Raw genomic sequence first — 24,189 nt, forward strand, 5'->3', positions numbered from 1 at the left:
CAGCCTGCAGGTATGTCAATCTGCGCCTGCATGTGCGCTGCGTGGAGGCAGCTTGGAGGGATCCGGGCGTGATGCGAATAAATAAAGCATGGTAGGGTACTGGTGAGTAAGTGCTGTAGATGTACACGGGCTGGGTGTTGATACAAGATGTGCGGTCGAACGTGCTGGCAGTGACGCTGCCTCGGACTGAGCCCGAGCAATTGCAAGCGCGGCTCCGCGAAGCGTAGTAACTGGTATCCGCCGTCTGTCCGCCATTCCTAGGTCGCACGAGGCTGAGACGGGTAGCGGGTGCAGGTGCTGGAGGCTTGCTTTGTGGTGAGAGTCCGGCCGGGACGGGAGGTGCGAGTTGGGGTACGCAGGGACGTCCTCACGACTCGCGCTTGCAACCGCCAGGCAGGAGGAATCTGAAGCGCTCGCTGTTTTCGATGAGGTGCTTCGGGATGTGCACCGCCGAGGGCGTTCTGGACCGACTTGTTGGTCAGGATCTATACGAATGTGTAGTCCGAGCAGAGAACAAGATACTCACGCATCTGGATCCATGAGCGAGATAAGATCCTTCCACTAGAACAAGATGTGTATGTTAGAAGCATAACGGGGCGGTATGGAGAGACAGAACATACCCGGTAGGCTTCTGGGAGCATCCCGAAGATGTCCTTGCCTTCACAGATGACCTGCTGTATCCGCTCAGGCTTGAGGAGTGCTGGGTCAGTGACACGGTCCGCATGCGAATACCCTAACATGCAGTCAGTACAGCTGCGTCATCGACCAAACCGTATCGCGACTCACCGCTCATCTTGTCCGCAAACTCTTGCAGATGCCTGAAGCAGAAGCTGCAATGCCACCCCGAGTCCGCCAGCTTCCACTCCGCGACCTGCCCGTGATTGTACCCGCTCCCGTCGGTGCCCAGCCGGTGCACCTGCGCGCGCCAACTGCCCTCGCCCGCAGGCCACTCAAACGAATACAAATACTCGCGCATCTGCAAGTGAATCGGGTTCGGCGCCTCGCACGCCTGCAGCAGCCGCATAGTGTGCGCCGCAGGGATCTCGTCCACGTCCGAGAAGAGCACGAGCGGAGGCGGCGCACCCTGTCGCATATGCTGGCGCAAGAGATCGTTCATGTGCCCGCGCTGCGCGCCCTCATTCACGAACGGGCTCTCCCCCGGCTCGAGCTCGCGCCCCTGAAACACCGAGTGCACGATCTTGTCCTGGAAGGCCGCGAAGCGCGCGGCGTTCGCCTGGAAGGTCAGGGGCTTGGGGCGCCCGGTGAAGGTGCGGTCGGCCTCGACGATGAAGAACTTGGAGACGACGGGCGCGAGCTCGTGCATGCGGATCTCGAGCAGGTCGAGCTCGGAGCTGAACAGGACGGCGTCCCAGACCTCAGGCGGGTCGGCGCGCGGGCCCCAGCCGTGCAGCGCACAGAGGTGTGCATCGAAGGCGACGCCTTCGGCGTAGTAGTGGGGGAGAGTTGTGTGCGGACCGAGGGGCTTGTCCCAGAGCGGGCGCGTGGAATAGGAGATGAAGTTGCGGATGCGGAGGCTGTGGATTGTTTATGTTGATCAGTATGTGTTTTGAAGAAGCATTTCGCGACATGTAACAGAGCCCGCGGTGATACTCAGATTGGGTCGCCATCGCCAAGCCGGGGGAAGTGTTCAAAGCCTCGTCACCCTTCAAGGGGTTGCAGGTGGAAGAGCCCACTTGCATAGACCGCACATTCAGCCCTCCCAGCCTCCTTCCTTCCCACCAGAAGTAGTTGCATGTGATGTAGGGGCCACCGCGCTTCCGTTCGCAGTTACGCGTATTGTGGCATGTAGCATGTGGCTGGAGAGTGAGAGCGTACCTGGATGAGACTGTATAGATTGTGACTAGCACGAAAGCGACCACGAGCGCGAAACCAAGCAGGGAGCGACGACGAACAAGCATGTCATAGAGTACAGGCAGAGGAGAATCCAGAGATGACGGTAGCCGGAAAGAGAGAAGTAGGAGCGGTGCACTGCCAGTTGCCCGCGTCTCCTTGTTGATCTCCGAGCCTGATTCGGATGGTGCTACTGCGGCACAACGTGGAGGACTGAGGTAAACAGAAGAGGAGTGAATATAGGGGAAGATGTTGGCAGTCCTTGTGACCTGGCCGAGCAAGTACTTGAGCGGGATGAGGGAGGCGGTCAGGACATAGTTGATGGCGCATCATCCCGCCCTCATCATATCCCAATCCAGAAATGCGTCGGTTAGCGTCTACTCAACGCCCCCACGTGAACCTCTCTCTCTCCCTCCGCCACCCTGGACTGGGACTTTGTCGTTAACGTGCTCTCTGTTGCCAACCGCTGCTGCGTAAAGGTTTCAGTACGACTTTGCTGCGGGAGCCTTGGACGCAGACACAAGCACTCCATCCTTGGCTAATATCCTGACGGTCGTATAGCAGTCTTGACAAGGACCAGCCATGTCTGGGGTGCCTGCTACACCTCGCCGAACTGCTCACGAGAGCGCGACTCCTGCTGCTACCCCACAAACTACTCGAGTCGCCGCTTCGCATACTGTTCAAGCGTCTCCTCACTACCAGACCACTCGCCGACATTCACTCTATGGAACTGAGGACCGCATCATTCTCGATCCAGGCTCGCGTCTCTGGAAGGTAGGCTTCAGCGGAGAGGGAAAGCCTCGCGACGTGTTTCTCGCGGAAGGAGAGACTGGCCAGTCTTTGTGGACCTTGAATCGCGCGTCCAACCCCGTGGAGAGGGAAGAGGAAGACAGGGTGCTCGAGGCGAAGCTTCAAGCATGTCTACGCGCCGTGTTCCACAAGTACGTCTACGATTCAGCCCCCAAGCCGTCCCCCCTCACTTTGATTGAAGCTCTCTTTTGACCGATCCGAAGTCGCGCAAGGTCATCCTGGTCGAACACCCCTTGCTGCCCCTACACATAAAGGAGATTATTGCGCGCGTGTTGTTCAATAACTTGCAGGTGAGTTTCGGGAAGTCCGCTTCTTACTTCTATCTTGCATTGCCAATGCTCGCGCTTGTATACGCTGGCCAAAAAGTGTGATGGTTTGAATGCATGATACCATAGCTGATATTCGTAGGTCCCATCAATATCCTTCGCCTCAAGTCATCTACTCGCGTTACTCGCTGCGGGGCGTGTAACAGGTCTCGTCCTGGATTGCGGCCACCTTGAAACAACGGTGCTTCCTGTGAGCATATATCCGCTTCTCTAAATCTCGTGATACTTAACATTCTCCCAGGTATACTCCTTCCGTCCTTTATACCCCCATCTCCGCACGACTCCCCTCGCCGGCTCACGACTTTCCACACACATCAAAGCGTTGTTGCTCATGTTCGGCACGTACATCCCACCAGCGACCTCCCTCAGCGCCGCCATGAACATCCCCGCCGCCTCGCGCTCTGTGCGTGTCCCCCAGGACGTGCTCACCGACAAAGTGATCGACGAGATCAAAACCCGCTGCTGCTTCGTCGGCGACCCGCTCGAGACCGACGCGAATGCCGGTCCCAGCGGCAGTGGTCGCGCCTCCTCCCCCAGCGCAGGCGGGGACGGCTCGGAGCTCGACCCGCCCCCGAGCGAGCCCGCGCTGTCCGAGTCCGAGTTCTCGCGCGTGTCCGCGGACATGGACAGTAGCTTCTCGCACGCTGCGTCCTCGGGATACTCCGTCGTCTCGCACTCGCAACTTACGGGCATGGGTGGCAGCGGCGGGGACGCGCCGAGCCGCGTGCAGGCGCTCGCGACGATGTACGGCCGCCACTCGACCGCGACGGACATCCACATGCGCGTCGACCCGCCGCCTGCGCAGCAGACGGGCACTGGGCGGGGGACGCTTATTGTGCCCGGGTGGATCCGGGAGCGTGCGGCGGAGGTGCTGTTCGAAGGTGGGGATGTCGACGAGAGCAGCGTGGCGGAGGTCATTTTGGACTGCTTGCTGAAGGTATGCGCGGCGACATCACCTCGAAAATAAAATACTGACTGAACCCGCAGGTCCCGGTCGATCTGCGCAAAACACTCGCCTCAACGATACTGGTAGTTGGAGGCACGCCCATGCTACCAGGTTTCATCCCGCGTCTACAAGCGGAGCTCGTCCGCGCCGTTTCCCGCCCGATTACGCCGTCCTCCTCGCCGCCATCGAGGGCGGGCCGACCGCGTCCCGCAACGTACGACCGCTATGCGTCTCTGCGCCCGCTCCTGCCGTACTTCGCGATCCTCAACAACCCTTCGCCACCGCCTCCCGCGAGCGCAAACGCAGCGGCGAACGCGGGCAAGGCGCCCGCGTTCACCCCCGGGACGATGGCGTGGGTTGGCGGGTCGCTTGCCGGGTACGTCCTGTGTTCCCACTTGTTATTTTTCACGGGCGCGGTTGTTGATACATCGGATTACAGGGCGCTGAAGACGGGCGGCGTGGAGGTGCAGCGCGAAAAGTGGGACGAGGCGGAGACACAGCCGGAGGTAGACGAGGATGTGCTCATGGAGGACGAGCCGCCGCGACTTGTCGTGTCGTCAGGGAACATACTGCCAGACTGGACGCGGACGCCGCTGCCGGTGGGCGCGCCCCCGGCACCCCGCCCGCCGTCTGCGGCGCCTCCGCCGGCGCTGCAGGCGCAGTCCGTCGCAGGATGATACATAGCTTTCCGCTTGGGTCGTCGATGTTCGGTGTTTCAAGTTCGAGAGCACTACGGGGGCAGAAGGTGTAGATGTGTTCTTGTTGCCTAATGCTACTGCTACTACACTACCCTACAACGGCGGCCGTCTATAACTATATACGCTGTACTTTTTGCACATACATAGGGTCCCCGGGCTCGGAGACGAAACGAGACCCGGGCGCGATATCAAAGAGGAAATTCGAACGGGAAAAGCGAAGAGGGGTAATATTGTCGGGGTGTCAGCCACGGGGTAAGGATTGACGGGATATATCTGCCCTGCGCGTGTGGCCGAGCGCAGGGGTACTACAACAGAACACGGGGGTAGCTGGCCATGCGGGGACGCAGCGAAAGAGTAAAACACAGGCTGTGATGTAAGGAGAGCGGAAGCGGGCGGTACAGCGATACAGCGCGGGAGATATATGCACGAAGAGACGAAGACGAAGACGCGGGCAGAGACGAAGGCGAAAGTGGGCTAACCGATACAGCGTGGATGGGTCGTGGCGGGTCATGAGGGGCGGAGCAGGATGCATGTTGGTGGAGATGTCGCACGATGGTGGGGGGCGCGGGCTCAGATGAATGAGCGGTGTGTCCATGCCGAACACGGTCGAAACGGGCGCAGGGAAAGACAGCTCAAATGGGAATGCGGACAGGCGCAGAGGGCCGCTCAGATGGGTTGGGCGTTGAAGAGACGCACGGTCATCTTTCCGCTCGCGCATGCGGCGAGCGCGGCCTGCCAGTCCTGCTCCGTGTACACGTACCGCAGCGACTGGGGGCTGAGCGAGCCCACGCTCGACGCCGAGTTCGAGCGCGGCCGCCCGCGCAGCGCGAGCAAGCCGCCCGCCTTGGGCGGTGCCGGCGGCGCCCACCCGATAACGAAGGACGGCAGGAGCTTCAGGCCTTCCTGCACCGCGAACTTGTCGTGCAGGCGTGCGCGGGTATCTTGCAGCGACGCGCCGCGCGCGATGCGCAGCAGCACAATGCTGTCGGACAGTACCGCCTTTAGAGTGACGGTCTCCGTTACAGTGGGGCTATAGTTGCTCGCCGGAGGGCCTGCACTCGCCGGGGCAGGCTGCGCATGGCTCGCCGATGGGGATGTGGGGGACATGGGCGTAGATGGGCGCGAGGAGTCTGAGGAGTCCTGCGGGGACCACGGGAGGTGAAACTGACCCGCGGGCCGGTCGCGGAACGGCTTGGGAAACCGGTCGGGCGAAGCGGCCTCCTGGTGGAACGGCTCTTGGTGGAACAGCTCCTGGGGTTGCTTCCGCGGGGGTGTGTGCGGCGGCTCCTCGGGGCGCACTGTAGGCGCATGGATCCCCGGATCTGGACAGGCACACGCAGCACGTCAGTCACGGCACGTCAAACACAGATGCTAGACCGCCCAAACCCTGATTACAGAGGGGAAGAGGTGGCCGGAGAAGAGGGAAGGGGCTCGAACAGGGGCAAAGGAGGGAACGCGGAGTTGGGACTTACCGTAGAAGTACGCGTCAATGAGATCGTCCTGCTGCTCGTACCAGTACTCCTCCGACCCATGCACGCCGGGCGCGCGGCGCGACCCGGCAGACAATGACCGTCGCAGATTCCCGCCGAGTGGTGGTGTCAGGCTGCGCGGGAGGATGGACGAGTCGATAGAGAAGTCGGATAGCATCGAACCAATCGTGGTGACCGACTCGCGATGTTGGTGGTGGTGGGCCATCGCCGTGTCGCGTCCATCTCGCCGAGATTCCGGGATTGAGACGGCGGACGCGACGGAGTAACGCGATTCTGGCGAGGCGATGCGCGGGCGGGCGTACTCCGCGCAAGAGCCATTCGCGAAGCTGGATGTGAAACTGGGTGCGTAGCTCGCATCGGACGCCATGGAGGTGCGCCATGACGACCGCCGCGACATGTCTGCAGAGAAGTTCGAGAATGTCATCGAGGATGTCCGTGAGGAGTTTGTGACCGTCGTCGGGGTTCGCGGGTCTCGCGGTGACTCCGGGTGTCCCTGCTCGTCATGGATATGGCGGGTGTCGACAACGAGCTTATCAGCTTGGGCAAACTCGCTATGTGTTGCATCAGCACTACGTGGGCCATCCGGGAGGAACACGACGCAGTTGCGGTTGGTTGGGTCGGGACATGAATTGTTGCGCTGTCGCCGAATCGGAACACGAGGAACTTCTTCGATGGCGGAGTGGTGTAGTGTGGATGACGAGGGCACAAGTTCGCTATCCTCAGGAAGGGCCTGCAAGCTACGGTGGAAGTCGGCGGATGGGGGTGCTTCGGGCCAAGCCTTGCTGCCACTGGGAGCATAGATAGCGTCATGCAGCAACTCCCGGTCGGCGTCCGCAGGGAAAGGACGAGACGAGGCTGGCCCCCACGGAGTGTGTTGCACGCCTGCGGGTGCAGAAAGAGGAAGAGCTGCGTACTCCACTTGCGTGTGATCCTCCGGAACGGTTAAGGCGAGCGAGCCGCGGTCCGATACGAAGAATGTCATATCGTAGGGTGCCGATACTGGTGACTGCGGACTGCGAGACAAGCTAGAAGTGCTCTCCGTCGAAGCAGAGGAGTCGGAGGTAGCGTAGTTCACAGAGGTCTGCCTAGGGGTGCCTCGACGTGGTGGATCATCCCTCAGCATGGAGTTGGGGCGCGACACATTATGGAAAGCGGGGAGGGCCGGGCTTGGGGGAAGGTCGGAGAAGGCGTTGGGTTGGTGCAGCGAAATGTTGGACGCGGAGAAGTACATCGAGAACGCACTACTCGCAACGGAGTTGCGCACACTCGCTGTGCCTGCGCTGGAAGTCGGCCGCGCTTTCCCCAGCTTGCGGTCGTGATCGAGGTCGCGTCGCCAGTAGCCGAAGAAGTCGCGGCATAGCCGCGTCTCGCGCAACTCCTTCACGAGTGTTGGCAGGTCATCTTGGAAGAGCGCGGTGATGAGGGTCTCGAACTCCCGTCCACGCTGCTCGATCGTCGCCTGGCTCGCACGGAAGAGCGTTCCCTTCTTCGTGAGCCGCGGAATGAGGTCGTGGATGTCCTTTGCAATCATGTTCGCGTCCGGGCCTGGAGGAAGCGACTCGAAAGACGCTGCCTGGTCCGAGTGGATGTAGACCCCGTTCTTCTTCACACCCTTCCCCGCCGCTAATCGCGCGCGTTTCTGACGCGCCATGAGAGAGTATTCCGTCTCGAGGATCTCCTGGAACCACAGGCAGTCCTCCCATCTCCTCCACACCTCGTAATCCGAGAAAGATGCACTGGACTTCGTCGAGCGAGCGTCGGACCCTTCATTGTTGAGTGAGATAACGCGCATGCCATAGCAGTACCCGGTGCCTATGCCAAACGTCAGCTTGAAGTCATTATGTTAGGTCGTGTGAGTGCTCACCGAACTTGGTGGGTGTAAGCACATCTACTGTGAACTCTTTGGGCGGAGCGCGGTGGACAGCGCGCTTGTAATTCTGCAGCTTGGTTCAGCCTATGCGTTATCGGAGCGTGATTATAGCTCAGACGTACGTGTCCCGAGGGCGGGCCGCCGAGGGCACCAGTGCCAGGACCTCCCTGGTAGTCCATGAGCGATAGGGACGTCGCGGTTCAAGAAGAAGAGGCGTACGTAGAAATCTCCAATCAGGTTCACATTCGCCATTCTCCGGAGATGGGGAGGCCGCACGAAGTTAACGCTAAATTTGCAACGCGGAAGGCCGACTGTCAGGTGGGCGGTGTGATGGTTGTCTGTACGTGTGCAGATTAGTGGCGAGTTTCGCGACTAACTCGGATAGTAAGCTCTTGGACATACCCAGAAAGGCAAGAGAGAGCCCTGCCGCTGAAGCCTGAGAGTGAGCGTACGGCGCTGTATCACTGACAGGAGCAGTGTCGGCGGTGCGCTCGCAGCCGCGTTTGCAAAGGGGGCGGCGGGCGGTGAAGAGGTGTTCGCTGTCGCGATGGTGGTAGAGCGAGAGAAAAGAGAGGGCGAGCGACGAGCAGACAAGGCGGGCGCGAAAGGCGCCTGGGCTTATTGTGTTGGGTCGACATGAGGGCCATGAGTTCAGGAGGAGGCTATCCGAATCACCCGGGCCTGCGTTCCCCTTCTGAGCGATAACCGGTTTAGATCCCCCGATCATCATCTGTTCTCCCAAGATGGCCACGGGTTCCTGTGCGGCGCGCAGCACCTGGCATTTATCTTCGCCGGGGCGCAATGCACGTTTGCGCGGAGGGCGCTGTGGACATATTTGCGCATTGATACGTACTGCAGTGGCACATCAACACAAGTAGATGCCCTGAGGCCAGTTTATGTACAACTCACCTCACTCAGCGTCTCAGACTGAGCGGGAAAATGAACGCGGGCCGGATGAGCATTTCTGCCTAGCGTGAGATTGCGAGTGAGATCCAAAGCAACTCGATCGGCTGTCATGTGTTTACGCACCTTCATTCTGTTGAATCGTTCCTCCTCTCGTCAAGTTTCAGGGACGGTTCACAATTTAACTTGAGTTACATGCGTGGCCCTTACAAAACTAGCGTAGCGTTGCGTGGACTAGCGTTTTGGCAGGACAAGTTAATTTGACGCCAAGTTAGCGTGACTCTGCGTGACTTGCGTGAACTTGCGTGAACCTGCGTGGGCTTGTAGCAGCTCATCCTCCGACTCTGGAGGCAAATTGAAGCCTCTAGATAATGTATGCCATGCTAATGAACCCAGCTGTATACTCGAAGTAAATATAGATGAGAGTGGAGGGCGTCCGAGACCTTGTTCACGTCGCAACATCATAGGCGCCCAAGTTCCTTGCGTGTACTTACGTGCACCGTGCAGGAGGCTTTCGGTATGCGTATACTATAGCCCGAGCACTTTAACATATAATCAAGAAGACTGTAAGCAGTTGGAGGCCCATCGGCATTGCACGAACATCTTACATTTTACTGTAACTAACATTGATGAAAGACTTAGGAAGTAAGCATAGCGCCGCGGCGCGTATGGATCTAAAATATATCAATATAACTTGTAAGGTAGTACTTATTAAGACACCAAAGGGAAGCGAGTATATCCTGAAAGAATTTGAGCTGATATTGGCGAAGCTGGAGCGATAAATGAAGGGTTGCCGCGCAGACGTTGACGGCGAGCAGAAAGGCGATGACGAGCGCTAGCGATGTAGACACGACGAGCTCGGTGGTAGGCTCGTGAACCAGCACTCTAGTTCTGCGGAAGACAGTCGTTCCTTCAGAATAGAGGCTGGACCCTCCTATGAGGGGGGTTGCGGGTGACCCCCGTGGGAACGACGCGCCAAAGTGTCTCGACGTCTTTCCTCGCCCGCCGTTCTACACAGCTGAAAATCCTGAAAATATATGAGGTGGTTTGGAGAAGACAGCATTCCCCCAAGAGCAATTTTTTATTGTGATACGTCGCCCACAGTCCGCCATGGAGCTCTCGAGGGCCGGGAGCTTCAGCCATCCATTGAAAGCCCGCTCGTTCTCTCACCAAGGGATTCCAACTCAGACGTTCCCACGGGGGGTCACCCGCACCCCCCTTCATAGGAAAGTTAGTCTAAGGAGGTTCATACCTAGCTCGGTGGCGTTCACGGCGCCTAGACCGCCGTAGGCAGCGAGCGAAAGTTATTAGCGCCCATGCACGCTGCCAAGCGCCGTCACGCAAGCCCAAGCAATTAGCCTTGAATTTAGGCGGACTCACGCACGGATAAGTCGTGCGTCAAGTAACTTTATACAGCCTCAGTTTCAGGCACTTGGGCGTCGACAACCACCCATCCCCGCATCCCCGCCTTCGTATACCCCTGAGGCGCTTACCTCTCCCTGCGCGTAATGATGAAGGTCTATTTCCTCTACGAGTCTTTCGTCAAGACTCAATCCTCGAGCTTCTCAATATAGAGGCATGAGAAGTATGCCGATGCCGCGTGAGACAGCCAGCGCGAAAGCTCGCACAATCCCCGGCACCGAATGAGCCATCACCCCATCAGTCACCGCAGCCAGTCGAAATTTGGACGTCGACCCCGCATTTGCTCCACTCATCTCATAGCTCCGCCGTCTGCCGCACGGGTTCTACCAACCGTCCTCGTCCGTGCACACCTGTAAGGTTGCGGTCGAGAATGCCGTGGGGTGGGCATGGGTATGAGAACCTTTGCGACACCGTGAGTGCGCATAGCGCCTGCAAGAACCGGCGTGGCGTACGCGACGTGCGGCTCGCGCGATCGTCCTCCAATTCAATATTCACGTATCAATGCAACACCCCCACTCTCGCGATACGTGGCCGTCCCAAGGACAGGAGGTTTTGACCCGGGATAGGCCCTTTCGTTTTCCCAAAGGTGCGAATGCCTCGCAATCGCGCGGCTTCTTATCGGTGTTGCCCGGCGGGATACCCTCCGGGTCCGCACCGCGCAGCCCATTCGCAGACGGTATTCCGTGCTCGGCTTGCGCGGTCGCTCACCAGCGTGACATCATCTCACATCTCTGCAAAAACACAACGCTGCCCATTCGCGTGCTCCTCGTCGTGTCGGGAAGCGAGCGCACCCGCACGTCCAACGCCTGGTTACGATCGATTGCTCGCCACCGTAGCACGCGGCGCCTCGCCGCCGCGCATGTGGCCAGCCTGCCCATTCAACGACGCAAATGGCATAAACTAGGGCAGACGCCGCGGTGGATTAATCACTGATGTCCGGCCAGTCACTGGAGTCTGGCACGCGCCGCTCTGTCGATGTGGCCGCGCTTGCTGCCCCACCGACTGAGGGGGCCGAACGGAGGCCATATTGCATCACGGAGTGTGGAGGGGTGCGGACGCGGGCACAGAATGGGGCTTCCAACGCACGGACTCACGAGGTGTGCCAGAACCTCGAGGAGGAATCATGAGCGGCGGGTTCTCTTCCCAGCGCGCGCGGAGAGAAGCAGGGCTCTCAGCAGGCGGAGTCCCGATTGTGCACCCCGAACGTCGAGTCCTCGACCGACGACATACCCGTCGCTGATGTCCTCGTTAACATCCGCTCAGGGCGCCATCGCAGGCCGTTGCCTCTGCGGTGTCGATCTCTCCGGCGGGCTCTTCCCCTTTGTGGCGTCTGGGGAGGGGAGATGTCCTGGACTGCCGTAACGTGCGCGTCTGATGCGGAACGCAGGATCGCATCGCGAAAGCGAGATGTGTTCTCGTGTTCTTCGTTTCCTTTGTTCCGGTACGGTCGCACCCAATGTCAACCGGCGATGCGATGACATCGCGGGAGGGCCTGGGGTTGTTGGCGAAGGTGACGTCGCCTCCGGGCCCGGAGGTTCAAGAACCATGTCCAGATGGAGAGATTCCAGCACCTGCACCGAGAGCACCAGGCTGTCCGGGATGCTGAACGGCTACTGTAGCTTCTCATCTGCAAGGGTGCATTACCGCCGGTTCTTCGAACTATGATAATGACCTCACCCTTCGGTTTCGGTGCCTCGAAGTCCTCAAACAACGTTCAATATCGACCTTCTGCATGTCGGCCAGTGGCTAGATCGGAAAATTTTGTCACGCAGGAAGCAATCAGAACCAGAGCTCCTTCTCCCCGTACCTCTTAGACCTCTTCCGCGACAGGCGTTTTGAAAGATGGCGGGGACGTCGACGGGCGAAATCCCGATAGTGACCGTCGGCGTTTTCGGATTCCGGGACATCTGTACCACTGCCTGGTACAAAATCTTCGCAGTCAGATTGTACACTGTACAGGGACGAGAATCGCCGGTCGGCAATATATCAGCCAGGCGGTCAAAAGAGATGTTATAATCGAGCAGAAGCGACTGTTCTCACCGTCCTTCGATATCTTCCCCGTTGGCTTCTGCGGCCGAGAACGCCGTAAAACGATCCTCTCGTCCTGGAGCTGTCTCGGTTTCGCGACGAAAGACAAGAGCCTTGTAAAAGCTTCAATGGTTAACTGTCCGGGGTAAGTGAGTGGCCCGTGCGTAACTTAAAGCGACAGACATGCCTTGGCATCTAAATTACCCCCAGCCGTCCAACAAGGAAAATACGGTTCGTCTTCCGCATATTTGATCGCGATACAGCCAGCTAATAGGCGACCCCCTTCTTCGATTGGGGCTTCCGCGGTAAGGACAGTTGTAGACTCGTGATCTTCCATGAACGTTCGTGGCCGGGGCGTTTTCGCTTCAGCACACTTCGGAAAGAATCGGGAGATAAGCACATGCCGTTCACGAGGACAGCTGCTGAACTTACCGTTGCAAGGACGGCCACGCTATGGGCGCAATAAACTCAACTGAGCAGGGGCTTCTACATCTGCGGTCAGCACCCGAAGGAATGGCTGCGTCAGTCAACAACGTGCCATCCGACGGGCCTCCTTAGCGTCCCAGCGAGCCATCCGGTCGGATGCACCCTAGTAGAATAGTTGTCGTTCTATTCAGTGTTCGGCTCAGACGGACAGACAGACGTCAGGAAGGTGCTCACCGAACGTAGCTTGGCAATATGATCACATACGCTTACAAGGGCCTGCATATATGCGGATAGAGCGACTTGGAAGGCACGCTGTCCGTCGTCGGTGACATACTTTTGAACTCCGCACGATGTGCGAGCATGAACGGCACTTTCGGGTGGAACTCGTGGCGAAAAGCCTTCCGTACGTCCGACGGCGCTATGAGTTGGGTGTTAGCTCGTCGAGTACATTAATTAAGTAGGACTAGCTTACTGTTTCCAATGCATACCGCTGATATAGGCTGACAGCCCGGGCCGTTCGTGCGATCGTGACAACTGATTCCGAGCGACGATCTCTTCGCTGTTCGACATGTGAACATATTTGAGGGACGCAGTGAGCTAACTGACGAGCCAAGCGCGACGTGCATAGTTGGCGATACTTTTCGAAGGCGAAATTTCAGTTTTACCTGCACATCCTTACTATCAGAACATGATGCCGTGAACGTTTGTGCATTGGCGGGATGCGTAGCCTTCTCGAGCAGAAATAAACAGCGGCACAACAAATCACCATTTTTTAATACGTACACGACTTGAAGATGACGTTTGAGTGGGGTTGAGATATGTTTGTTGAGCCATCCCGCCGTGAAAGATTGTGATTTTAGAGCGAGTGTTCTTCGTGACCATCGCGATATCGCTGCTAGTGGTCCGTATGGCGCATACACCGACAAGGCAAATTGTCAGTGGAAACCTTCACTTGAAGAAGTCAGTTGTACTCTTCGAGTGGGCTTGTCGCAAAGAAGACACAAACCACAGTACCTAGAATCCATACCGTCTTGACGAGAACCCTCGTTAGCGCGTCGCTGGATGTATGTGCTCTGCATCTCACTCTAGCCTTCCCATCGTGATGTTTCTTTTGACCCTAATTTGCGCGTTGCCCAGTGTTTCAGACATCCACGTGTCGTAGAAAAACGGCTCAACAATATGGTAGAAGGCTGAACGTTTGAACGTTGAGATCGAACGTTGAGGATGGAGTCAATGTACTCCGAGAGCGCGGTGGACCGTTCGGCGTGGCACTGGCAGTTTAAGCGCCTTGCTCTCAGCCACTTCCGCGTTGCTTGCACTTGTTTGGCTTTAAATGACGCGACGCGACGCGTTTCTTCACCCCGCCATACCGCAGTACGAGCGAAATATTCTTTGCCCCGCTCAGTCACGATGTATATGGTGCGATACCTAGGGTAGCTTTCTCCGTGAAGGTGACCAAAATCAAGGACAGAATGTTGGACATCGTGGGGGAAGGCTGAAAGTCTTCAAGGTACTAATACTCGCCCGTCAGTCAGGGGCTCGTTATCGATGCAAGACACAACAACGTCTCACGGCAACCTAGCTATATTGTGTAGCCCTCCGATAACCAAAATACCGCAGCACATGATAAGAGAGCTCTTCATTGCAAGTGGATCCCAGCGTAATATCCGTTACATAAGCGCTCGTACCCCGTTTATATATGACGCCTCGGCTCGTCCAGAGCCAAACTCCCCTTGAACTCGTACCCCCACCACACCGCACACGCACCGCACACGCACATCATGCCAAAGGACTCGTACTCCGGAGAATCCTACGACGTCACGTCTCGTGGCGTTAATGACCTGGTACGTAACTTTGCCTTTGTTCTACATACGACCTCCCCGCCAACTAGCGACCTCACTACGCAGGGCAACTCCTACGACCACCGCGTCAGCGAGAGCGGCGGTCACTCCTACCACTACAGCAACAAGTATGTGCTGTGTCATTCTTCTCAAGCGTTGAGCGCGATGTTGATACTCTTTTAGCGACGGGAGCTACTACTACCAGAACAACAACGGCTCGACCTACTACAACAGTGGGGACGGCTACAGCCGCTACACCAGCTCTGAGGGCAACGTCTCTCAGAAGACTGACGGCAAGTAGATTGGGTTGGGAGACTCGAGAATGCACCCTGTATGATAGTCGACGAATGATGGTGCACGAACAATTTGAAGATCGCGTTAGGGCTTTTGACTGTCTGATTTTCGGCCTAGCAATAGGATGTTTAACGCAAAGCTCGGCTCCAATAATATTAACGCTTGCAGCTCCTAACGTTGCGGTTGTACCTATGGCCATCTTCCGTCCAGCCGACCTGGTTCTTTGTCCCCTAAGTGCGCCAAGCAATGTCGTGAAGCAGGCGCTTCGCGGACGCGTCGCGTCCGATGCGCATGTCACGCGCGCACGCTAGCCGACGCTTGTTTGCTTCCTTCCACGAACGCTTTCGGCTGCACACTTCGTGCATTCCTCCACTCCCGCGCCTTCACGCTGCTCGGGCTCCCAGCAGGGATTCTCAGGGTCGCTGACAGCGCACGAGCTCCGTACGTATTTTACAGCACGAATCCGCGCGAGTGATGGCTCACCACCGAGCTGCAGCCCCGCCCGGGCGCGGGCATGAAACACCCTCGGGGTCAGCTGACGGTGCGCAGGAGGCAGCGACGCTGCCCGCCATACAGCGGTTGCATTACCCGCATATAGGCGGCCAGTACGTCCTCGGCACCTGTACCAAACGCGGCCGCTCCGAGTCTGCAGCTGATTCTGGGCTGCTCGCACTGCGCAGCGCCGCCCTTTTGCGCGCAGCTCGGCTTGGGCTCGCGGTCGTGCTCGTCCCATCCGCTGCCCCCCTCCGCGCTGCAGAGACGAGCGCAAGCCGCTAGCTTGTTTGACAGCGTCAGATTTGGTCAGCACCGCCCGAGCTGCGGGGACGTCGCACCTGCCCGTTAGCGGCGGGTTGTTCGCAGCGTGCCGGTGTCCAGCGTGCGGTTGCGCGCGGTCAATCGGTGCGTCGCTCTCGACGATCACCCATCTTTGCTGGACATTGACCTTCCCACCCTGCCGGCCGGTAGTTGCTGTCGGAGGACGATGATCTGCATATATCAGAGCGTCGAGTGCTCCGACGACAGTGCCTGTCGATCAGCAATAGCCTCGATAACGTCGCGACACGCGTCACTGCGGGCTGACTTCAATATGTGATGCTGCATCAGCCCGAGGTAGCAGGGGAGATGAGAAATCTGCATCTGCGGAAGAGGGGGAGCGTGGACAGGTGCGGGTCACGAAGACGTCTTTGTCGTTACGCGACACACCGGTGCTGACTGTTTGTGATCCCAGAAGGCGCACCTTCCCGCGACAGCGCTGTGCTTGGCGGTACCACGGGCATGAGGAACGTACGAAGAAGGAGAGAGTGCGCGTCGGCTAGCGGCTGTTCGTGGATGCCTTCCACCTGACGTGTATCGGCGTGCACGACCAACCGACCTCGCAGCCTTGTGGTCCTGGACGAGAGCTTCGCGTTGTATATCACGTTGACCAACTGAAGTCTAGACAGGTAAGCACCGCTCTCTCGACCCTGAGTACCTCAGCCGTAGAGACAATAGCACTGACCACTGCCCCATCACACATCTACAGATGGGACGTATAATCCGTTTGGAACGGCAGCCCTCCCACGCACCCGGGACCAATGAGGCGTTCCCCGGACTCGGTGCTCCCAGCACACCCACTCGAGCGCCACCCCGCACCTTCTTCGGCAAAATCCTCGAATCGCGCACGCCCGTCCCAAACTCCCCCACCCACGCCGCGCTCAAGCCCCGACGGAAAGGGCCGTGCGTATCGCCCGGGAAGCGGGGGCCAGGGCGACAGCCTGAGGCTATAGGCATCCCCCGATGGGCACCAGGGCACGGGTACGCGCGGCGCCAGAGGGCAGCGCGCAGCGGCTTCGCAGGACAAGCTCCAAGCTCCGACGGCCCCAGGCGTGCGCGCGCGTTCGCGGATGAGTCGAGGGCTCTGTTCGCGCACGCGCGGCGGCCTGGCGCCCCCACGGTAGTCGCGCCTCGCTCGCCGCGTCCCCGTGCCCGTCGCAGCAGTCAACGTTCACGGTCCAGGCGTCATGCGGCCCCGCGCTAAGTGCTCGATGATGCTTGCGGTGGGGCTACGTGCATTCATTATCCGTGCACTGGGCCGTGCTTGCCCTGCGGGGTGGGGGATGTGCGCCTTCGAGTGGCCGATCGGCGCGTGTGCGAGCCGCACGAGTGCCATAACGCTGCGTCTGTTCGACTTCTGCCGAGTGCTTCACCGCGTCAGGTGCGGCCTGCGAACCGCCGTGGGCCGTCCGCGCGTTCGAGGGCGGTATCGGGCGTATCGAGCTTCAAACTTCGAGCCCCGCGCGCCACGAGCGCGCGGACGCTGCACAACGAGGCTACGAGCCATCTCGGCGAACGCAGGGCCGCACTGGAACATCGTTCAAGGCGCACGCCCCGCGCCAGGCACGACCAAGACCGAAGCGCGCCGCCGCGCCGCATATGGGCCCTCGGAGCACGGGCGAGCCTCCATCAACGCCGCGAAGCTCGTGCCGCACGTGTGCGGGTTCTTATCGGGCGTGGACAAGGCAATCTGCACGCCGCCCGATCTGCGTCCGTGGGGGCAGCGCGGGCGCGCGTGCAGCCGCCGCCTCGTTGCGCGAGCGGAGCTCGTCACGAAGCTTTACCGTTTAGCGGCGTGCGTGCCAGGATCCGAGCTGCATCTGACCGCCTGCGGGGGGCAGATGCCCTCCTGCAGTCCATCGGCGCGTCGTGCGTATTGGCAGCCAGCGGGGCTGGACGGGGCCACCGCTCGCCTTCGCGCGTTCTCGCGGTAACTTGCGGGATCATGTGGACGGGGTGCGCAGGGGATATTATAATTGTTGCCACACTGGATCGGGTAGCGTCGAGATGCGCACCGTTCCGTTTGGGGGCGAGATCATTCGCTGCCGTTTGGGGTTTAGGCTGCTCTGCTAGTCGCCCAGGTGCCGCCGGTCGTGTAAAATACACGCGGCGGGGGGCGGGCCCGCGCGTGCCCCCCGATGTCGCTGCGGCCGCGTGTGGGGTGCCCCGGGACGGGTGTGGGTGTGCAGAGGACGGGGCAGGAGGACGGGGAGGGCTGGCGGCGGGAGCAGGAACGAGTAGTTTGTGTGTGCGGGATGACGCAGAGCGCGCGCATCGGGACGTGTCCCAGACGTCAGGTTCCTCGATTTGTGCAGGTAAGATCCGAAGAAGAGGCTGATCTGCCGTATCCAGATCGATTATTATTAGGCCCGAAACGGGTCCCGCCCGCATCAGGCACCGGCGCCCAACTGCCAAATCCCATCGACAGGCGCGATCACCCGTCGCACTCCTCCCCGTCCCCCGTGGCAGTGGTTGGTGACCGCCATCTCCTCCGCGCACCCAGGGTCCACGTCGTACGGGCAGAGAGCGGCGGACGAGCAGAGGAAGGGTCGCGCTGTGCGTGAATTGCTGCCGCGATGGGCCGCAGATGACGGGTGACGGGACAGGAGCGGCGCCGAGGCGAATCGCCGTCCCACCGCCATGGGCATTACGTAGGCAGACCGTCGCAGGTGGATCTAGTATCGGGCACGAGAGATTCCCGGCGCTGCCGGTTCTCGAGATTGCTGATGCGGATCTCACCCGCTCTCTCGAATCGCCACCCTCTCCTCGACGCGCCCCCCGCCAGCACGCTCGTTGCACAAACATGCACCTCAGCGCACGCAGCAGAGGCGGACGCTGCGGGGAGAGGTTCGGGGGGAGTAGGAAGCCCGCAGACGCGTCGGCGTTTATATTGCGAAATTCAATACGTTATTTCGCCGCGCGAGATTCGAACTCCGCTCAGATTTGTTTGGTGATCTAGTTAGCCGGCTGCTCCTCCTCCTTGTTTCCATCCTCCTTCTTCCCCCTCTTCGTCCTCCCCGTCCGTCTCCCGCCTCCGCTGCTCATCCGGTCTGCTTCCTGGGCTCCGACGACTCTCGTCGCCGCCCCGTCCCCCTCAGCGTTCTGCTCTGCGCGTCGGTCGCGTCGTATTTGTGCCGGCCGGGCCTGCCCCATTTAGCTGTCTCCGATTGCTCTCCAGATCCGGGTTAATCGGGAGATACAGCGAGATATACTCCTAGCCTCTCTCGTCACTCCCGCCCCCTCCGCCGCCATGTCCTCCTCTCATCCGCCCCAGTATGCCTCGTACTCTCTGCCACCCCAGGACTCTGTTCGTCTTCCGTCGATCAAGGACCTCAATTTCCCGCCCCCGGGTCAGGACGGAAACCCTACGAATGGAAACGCCCGTCCGGAACACCCGCGGCAGAGACATGACACGGGCTCCTGGAGTCGCTCGAACGCGACGACGGGCCCTCCTCAGCCTCAACACCCTCAGCACTCACAGCACTCGTCTAATATGCCGCCACCGCACGACCCGCCTTCGAAGTCGCACCCGCACCCCTCCCAGAGACACGACGCGTCGTACGGCCCTCCCGGGTCTGGCCCGTCTCCACAACAGCCCCCAGCGGGGATGCCCACGCACAACGGGATGAGTGCGGGCCAGACGCGCTCAGAGAATGGCACGGACCCCTCGTCGAAAAGGTCCCGCCCGCAGGCTGCCGTCAGCGCCTCGCCTGGGCGGTCCCCTCACGTAAGCCTAGGTTCTCCCGTGAAGGGCGTTAAAGCATGATGGCGCTAACTTATTGTGATTGAAACCGATTGTCGATGGACACCATGTTCTCGTTATGGGCATGTTCTACAGACTGCGTATCCGTCGTACCCTGCGCAAGCTCCGCCGCCCGGTTACCACCAGGGCCCTCCCCCGCAGGCGCCCCCACCTCACGAGCAGCAGCCTCCGCATCCGTCGCAGTTCTCACATGGGGGCCCGCCCCCCGGCTACTCTGGGTACCCCCCTCCCCCGCTTCCCCAGAGGCACTACCCTATGCCCCCTCCACCTCCGCCCGCGCACCATCAGGCCCAGCCACCGCCGAGCCCGTACCCACCGGCAGGTCCACCGCCGGAGCACTGGCAAACGCACCCACCATCTCAGCCGCCCCAGCATGCTCCGCAACAATTCAATGGCTTCACTCGGACAACTCCGCTTGTTCCGGCCCCCGTCGAGACGCGCACCAGTGCCCCCAGCCCTGCGGACGCGGAACGAGCCGCAGCGCGTCAACACGTGATTGCAGAGGTGAGACTACGTGGCTGCTGTTGCCGTAAGGAATCTTCTTGCTGACGAATATCATTTCTAGATCCTGAAGCACTGCGGCGTTCTGTATGGGTTTGCCCACCATTACAGTGCGTATACTACGTACCTGGACTGTATGCCTAAACTGACCGACCGCAGGCCAAGCTTCGACTGCGCACCCGCATGTGCAGCCGGCTCCTCCAGAACTAGAGGAGATGAATTCTCGCGCGTCGACAGTTGTGCGTCTCTTGGACGACCTGAGGCGCCTAGATGCCGGTGAAGACATAAACCGCAAAGAGAGCGCGAATGGAACCGCTACTCCTGCCGAAGACCACCCTCGCCCGCCGAAAAGACCTTGGGAAGATATGGCCCGAGACGGGGAGCCGCCGTCCTCGGCTAGCTACTCCGATGTGAGTATTCTGCCTTGTTGTGGCGTAATGTGCCTGTCTGACCGTAGTCCGTAGGCTCCTGGGCACCTCTCGCACCCCGACGAGCAGGCACAGTCCACGGCCGAGCAAGACATGCAGATCATCCGCAACAAGCGGCAATCGAGCGCAGGCGGCGCGCAACCCGGGCAGCAGAAGAACAAATACAGGAAGCGTAGTGTAAGTAAAGGGCTGGCAGTGAGTCATCGATCTTCGCGCTCAGCGGACGTACAGCGAGCTACCCCTCCTGGAAAGTGTCACTCCTGCAACATCCGCGAAACCCCCGAATGGAGACGCGGTCCCGACGGCGCAAGAACCCTTTGCAACGCGTGCGGCCTGCGTACGTGCCTTCCGCGGCATCTCATCGTGGCGCAGCTGATATCTCGTGCGCAGACTATGCGAAGCTCATGCGCAAACGCGACAAGGCGCTCGATGCGAACGGCAAGGCACCGCCCATCGACCTCCAAACCCTCCGAGCCTCCACCGCCTCGGCTCGTGGAAGCGGCAGCACCGGCAGCGGCGAACACAGCGGGGAGTCCGCCCACCCGCAGCAGCACCAGGGCCCGCCCCCGCCCTCGCCCTACGAGCAGCCCAAGCAGGCTCCCCCGATGCATCCCCCGCCTCCCCACCCGCACCAGGGGCCGTACCAGTTGATGCCCGTGGGCGCGCCTGGTCCGTCAGGGCAGCCGCATCAGATGATGCCCCCGCCTCCCCACGGGTCGTCTGCGCCGCACAGCGCGAACGGCGCGCCCGTCCCGCCCCCGCCGTGGCTCGCGTCGCCCGTGCAGGAGCGCGGCGGGTACAGCGCGGAGCCCCAGTCGTACATGCGCGCGTCGCACCCCCCCTCGCACGCCCGCGCGTCGCCGCAGTGATCGGCGCGTCGTGTCCAGTCGCAGTCGGACAGATCGTTCGTTCGTTTCGCCCTATCATATATGCTGCTTCCCTGTCTGTCTTCGCCTGTGCTGTCTGTTGCCCGCGCTGCCTCCCAACTTTCCACGCCGCCCACACCGGGATCGACGCGAACTTGCATCTCGGTAACCTGACCGCCCGTCACTTATAATCTCGAGCCCCGTGTTCTGCCTGTATAATCCGGCCCCGCCGTGTACATACCCCGCCGCTTGTGCCCTGTGTTGATAATCGAGCCCGCGCGACACCGCCCACGACCGACCGACTGACAGTGCAGGGGATCTGAGTGAGTGTGTGTGCGTCGGGCGATCGCATCGGCGCTGGGCGATGCACGACGACGATGTGATGGCGATGGCACACCGATGGCCCGTGACAGCCCATCGCGCATCGACACATCGCGCATCTATGACGGGATCGATCGCGCGCGCGCGATCTGGAGGGCCCCCAGCCAATCCGGGCCCCCCGCGGCGCCGATCGCTGATCCCCTCCCAAGCCCCGCATCCGGCCTCCCACTGCTTTTGCATCCGCGGCGCTGCTGCCAGCCAGCCAGACTTGAGTCGACGCGCGCGGCAGAACGCAGAGCTTCGTCGAGCGTGGTCTTCCATGCATGTGTGCCACGTTGCAGAGGCCGTGTTGTTATTGTTGTACATACATCCTGGTGTATACATCCGTGCTATCAAGCTTTCTTCGCCGCGCGCCCGCGGCCGTGCTCAGGCTCTCGCGGAGCCCAACCCCCGCGCGCCCCCAGGCTGCCGCGCCCTCGCCAGGAACGCCCATGCAAGTTCCCATGCCACAGCCGCACGGCCGCCGAGGTTTTCCCCCTGGCCCAACGCGTACGCTCAGTCGGTGTACCCGCGCGAGACGGTGGTGTCCGTCTTCGGGAGCGGGAGGCCCTCCTTCTCCCAGATCTCGAGCTGGCGGTCCTTGGCGGCCTTGCCCGTCGCGCGCTCGTAGTCCGCGACCGAGGTCGGGCGCTCGCCGTGTGGGGTGGCGCGAAGGGCGTGGCGCGTGTGCGGCCAGAAGTCGAACGTCGCGGAGTGCGTCACGATCTGGAGGGGGTGGCGGCGGAGATAGAGCGCGGGTCAGCGGTGCTCTCTAAGGCCAAACTCATGCCGTAGAAGAGGAAGAGGAAGGGGTGCCAGAGTGGTGGAGAAATGAAGGGGGGCAGCGGGGGAAGAGGGGGAGGACGGGAAGAGGAAGAGGTGGAAGGGGGAGGAGGGAGGGGGAGGAAAGGCACATGGCGTCATCGCGGACACGGAGACTCACCCTGTTGTCCCAGATGGCGACCGAGTTGGGCTGCCAGCGGAAGCGCACCTGGTAGTCGGGGTTCTCGCTGGCAAACGCCGTGGTCAGTTAAGGTGCGGGATGCGCTCAGCTTCCGACGCGCACGAAGGTTCTGTGCGTGCGTCCTGTGCGTGCGCAGCAGGGCCACGCACGCACCCACGCGACCGGGCACGCGCGGGGAAGCTGGGCGAAGGCAGGGTGGGCACTCACGCGATCTGGCGGAAGAGCAGCTCGAGGATGGCGTCGCTCTCCGCCTTGGGCACGCCCACGATCCGGCGGGTGAAGCCTGTGTGACAGATGTGTCAATCAGGCTGTTCATATACGGAGAAGGGGCCCTGGGGCGTGGGCCGCCCGGCGGAAGCGCTGCTCACCGGGGTTGACGTAGATGCTCTTCCAGCCCGTAACGGGGTGCACGCGCACGATGGGGTGCACGGACTCGACGGGCTCGCGCCTAACGGTCTTGCCTGCCGCCCGCGCACCGTCCGCCTGCGCGACCGCGCTGTGCACGGCCTTCAGGCCTTCGAGGTACTTCTGGAAGCCGGGGCTGAAGGACGAGTAGAGGGCGTAGCTATTGCGGCCGCACGTCAGCTCACGTGTTCACACCGGGGTCCCGAATGAGGCCGAAGCGCAGGCACTCACCCGGAGCTCCAGAGGGTGTCACCGCCGTAGGGAGGGCCGGTGATGACCTTGAGCGAGGTCGTGCTGGGGGGCTGGAGCTCGTACGAAACGTCGGAGTGCCAGAGCTCGAGCTTGGAGAACGCGCTGGGGTCGGGCCGACGCGAGCCGTCGTTGTACACGACTGTTGGGCGGAGACAGGACGTCAGTCATCCCGGCAGCTGCGTCCCTGGACATGATTGACGCACCGTGCACTTCCTCAAGGCCGGCCTCCCTAGGGACGGGGGTGGTAGCGTGCTTGTGCAGGGGCCCAAAGTGGCGGGCGAGCTGGAGCTGCTCCTGGATGCTGATTTCCTGGTCGCGGAAGACTGCAACAAATGCGCCCATCTGTCAGCCTATTCCCCTTACCGCACTGACCCCAGCCGCCAGGGGAAGAAGTGTTGACGTACACACAACGCCGCGCTCCGCAATCAGCAATGACCTAGGAGAACACGGCCATCATCAGTCACTTTGCCTCCCGCGCACGACGTTAGTGCGGCAGAGTACGTACAGCTCGTCCTTCTGCGCGTCCGAGAGCTGGCGCAGGTCGATGCCCAGGATCTCGGTCCCGATGGCGGGCGTCAGGTGCTCGACCTTGGTCGCCGCGGAAAGCAGCGCCTTCTTCTCGGGATCCGCGAACTGGCCGCGATCCGTCACCGCGATCTCGCCCAGAGGCTCCCACTTGACGTCCGGCCACGACGGCTGTGGCGCGCGCAGGTTAGGCGGGGGATCGCCCTACGCGGTATAGGCTGGGTGCGTACCTTGTACTTCGCGTACTGGTAGTCGCTATCGTCCGCATCGCCGACGTCCGGGGAGTAGAACGGGTTGAAGAGCTGCTGGGAGACGTTGGCGGCCGCGGCCTTGGCGGCCTTGACGGGGCCGGTCGCCGCGGCGGTGCCGTTGGTGGTAGCGTTCGCGTCGGTAGCAACAGGAGCCAT

At 60.8% G+C, this 24,189-nt stretch overlaps 6 protein-coding genes across 6 annotated transcripts; 3 read left to right on the forward strand and 3 right to left on the reverse strand.

Annotated features, from left to right (window-relative positions):
- Positions 1 to 52: 52 nt before the first annotated feature.
- TRAVEDRAFT_29682 (glycosyltransferase family 17 protein) lies at positions 53 to 1,989 on the reverse strand. Its single transcript, XM_008040966.1, has 5 exons — positions 1,837 to 1,989; positions 787 to 1,535; positions 621 to 733; positions 527 to 561; positions 53 to 461 (listed from the first exon to the last, which is right to left on the reverse strand). The coding sequence occupies exons 1-5, from the start codon at positions 1,917 to 1,919 to the stop codon at positions 368 to 370; spliced, it is 1,074 nt and encodes a 357-aa protein (XP_008039157.1). The 5' UTR covers positions 1,920 to 1,989; the 3' UTR covers positions 53 to 367.
- A 444-nt stretch (positions 1,990 to 2,433) lies between these two features.
- TRAVEDRAFT_38088 (actin-domain-containing protein) lies at positions 2,434 to 4,610 on the forward strand (the record flags this gene model as incomplete). Its single annotated transcript, XM_008041033.1, has 6 exons — positions 2,434 to 2,792; positions 2,843 to 2,951; positions 3,070 to 3,177; positions 3,229 to 3,924; positions 3,975 to 4,309; positions 4,373 to 4,610. 6 exons carry the CDS (start codon positions 2,434 to 2,436, stop codon positions 4,608 to 4,610), a joined length of 1,845 nt encoding a protein of 614 aa, XP_008039224.1.
- Positions 4,611 to 5,297: 687 nt separating this feature from the next.
- Positions 5,298 to 8,243, reverse strand: TRAVEDRAFT_48702 (uncharacterized protein; the record flags this gene model as incomplete). Its single annotated transcript, XM_008041142.1, has 5 exons — positions 5,298 to 5,953; positions 6,104 to 7,933; positions 7,986 to 8,058; positions 8,114 to 8,158; positions 8,211 to 8,243. The coding sequence occupies 5 exons, from the start codon at positions 8,241 to 8,243 to the stop codon at positions 5,298 to 5,300; spliced, it is 2,637 nt and encodes an 878-aa protein (XP_008039333.1).
- A 6,283-nt stretch (positions 8,244 to 14,526) lies between these two features.
- On the forward strand, positions 14,527 to 14,989 carry TRAVEDRAFT_29685 (uncharacterized protein). The gene is made up of 3 exons (XM_008040967.1): positions 14,527 to 14,614; positions 14,678 to 14,739; positions 14,795 to 14,989. The coding sequence occupies exons 1-3, from the start codon at positions 14,552 to 14,554 to the stop codon at positions 14,910 to 14,912; spliced, it is 243 nt and encodes an 80-aa protein (XP_008039158.1). The 5' UTR covers positions 14,527 to 14,551; the 3' UTR covers positions 14,913 to 14,989.
- Positions 14,990 to 19,197: 4,208 nt separating this feature from the next.
- TRAVEDRAFT_29686 (uncharacterized protein) lies at positions 19,198 to 21,565 on the forward strand. The gene is made up of 7 exons (XM_008040968.1): positions 19,198 to 19,445; positions 19,557 to 19,985; positions 20,047 to 20,092; positions 20,142 to 20,392; positions 20,447 to 20,587; positions 20,642 to 20,747; positions 20,801 to 21,565. Exons 2-7 carry the CDS (start codon positions 19,737 to 19,739, stop codon positions 21,277 to 21,279), a joined length of 1,272 nt encoding a protein of 423 aa, XP_008039159.1. The 5' UTR covers positions 19,198 to 19,445; positions 19,557 to 19,736; the 3' UTR covers positions 21,280 to 21,565.
- A 403-nt stretch (positions 21,566 to 21,968) lies between these two features.
- TRAVEDRAFT_169625 (alpha-ketoglutarate-dependent sulfonate dioxygenase) lies at positions 21,969 to 24,189 on the reverse strand (the record flags this gene model as incomplete). Its single annotated transcript, XM_008041581.1, has 9 exons — positions 21,969 to 22,362; positions 22,580 to 22,646; positions 22,808 to 22,883; positions 22,969 to 23,165; positions 23,237 to 23,396; positions 23,461 to 23,580; positions 23,662 to 23,693; positions 23,763 to 23,953; positions 24,013 to 24,189. 9 exons carry the CDS (start codon positions 24,187 to 24,189, stop codon positions 22,153 to 22,155), a joined length of 1,230 nt encoding a protein of 409 aa, XP_008039772.1. The 3' UTR covers positions 21,969 to 22,152.

This window comes from Trametes versicolor (assembly GCF_000271585.1).
Source record: "Trametes versicolor FP-101664 SS1 unplaced genomic scaffold TRAVEscaffold_7, whole genome shotgun sequence".
In the NCBI taxonomy this organism is placed as follows: Eukaryota; Fungi; Basidiomycota; class Agaricomycetes; order Polyporales; family Polyporaceae; genus Trametes; species Trametes versicolor.

Coding starts and splice junctions, on each gene's coding strand:
- TRAVEDRAFT_29682 (XM_008040966.1), bottom strand. CDS start 1,919: ATGCTTGTTCGTCGTCGCTCCCTGCTTGGTTTCGCGCTCGTGGTCGCT. Junction 734..786: donor GTTTGCGGACAAGATGAGCG/GTGAGTCGCGAT, acceptor ACTGCATGTTAG/GGTATTCGCATGCGGACCGT. Junction 562..620: donor TGCTCCCAGAAGCCTACCGG/GTATGTTCTGTC, acceptor ATCTTGTTCTAG/TGGAAGGATCTTATCTCGCT.
- TRAVEDRAFT_29685 (XM_008040967.1), top strand. CDS start 14,552: ATGCCAAAGGACTCGTACTCCGGAGAATCCTACGACGTCACGTCTCGT. Junction 14,615..14,677: donor CTCGTGGCGTTAATGACCTG/GTACGTAACTTT, acceptor CTCACTACGCAG/GGCAACTCCTACGACCACCG. Junction 14,740..14,794: donor TCCTACCACTACAGCAACAA/GTATGTGCTGTG, acceptor ATACTCTTTTAG/CGACGGGAGCTACTACTACC.
- TRAVEDRAFT_29686 (XM_008040968.1), top strand. CDS start 19,737: ATGCCCCCTCCACCTCCGCCCGCGCACCATCAGGCCCAGCCACCGCCG. Junction 20,588..20,641: donor ACAAATACAGGAAGCGTAGT/GTAAGTAAAGGG, acceptor GCGGACGTACAG/CGAGCTACCCCTCCTGGAAA. Junction 20,748..20,800: donor TTGCAACGCGTGCGGCCTGC/GTACGTGCCTTC, acceptor TCTCGTGCGCAG/ACTATGCGAAGCTCATGCGC.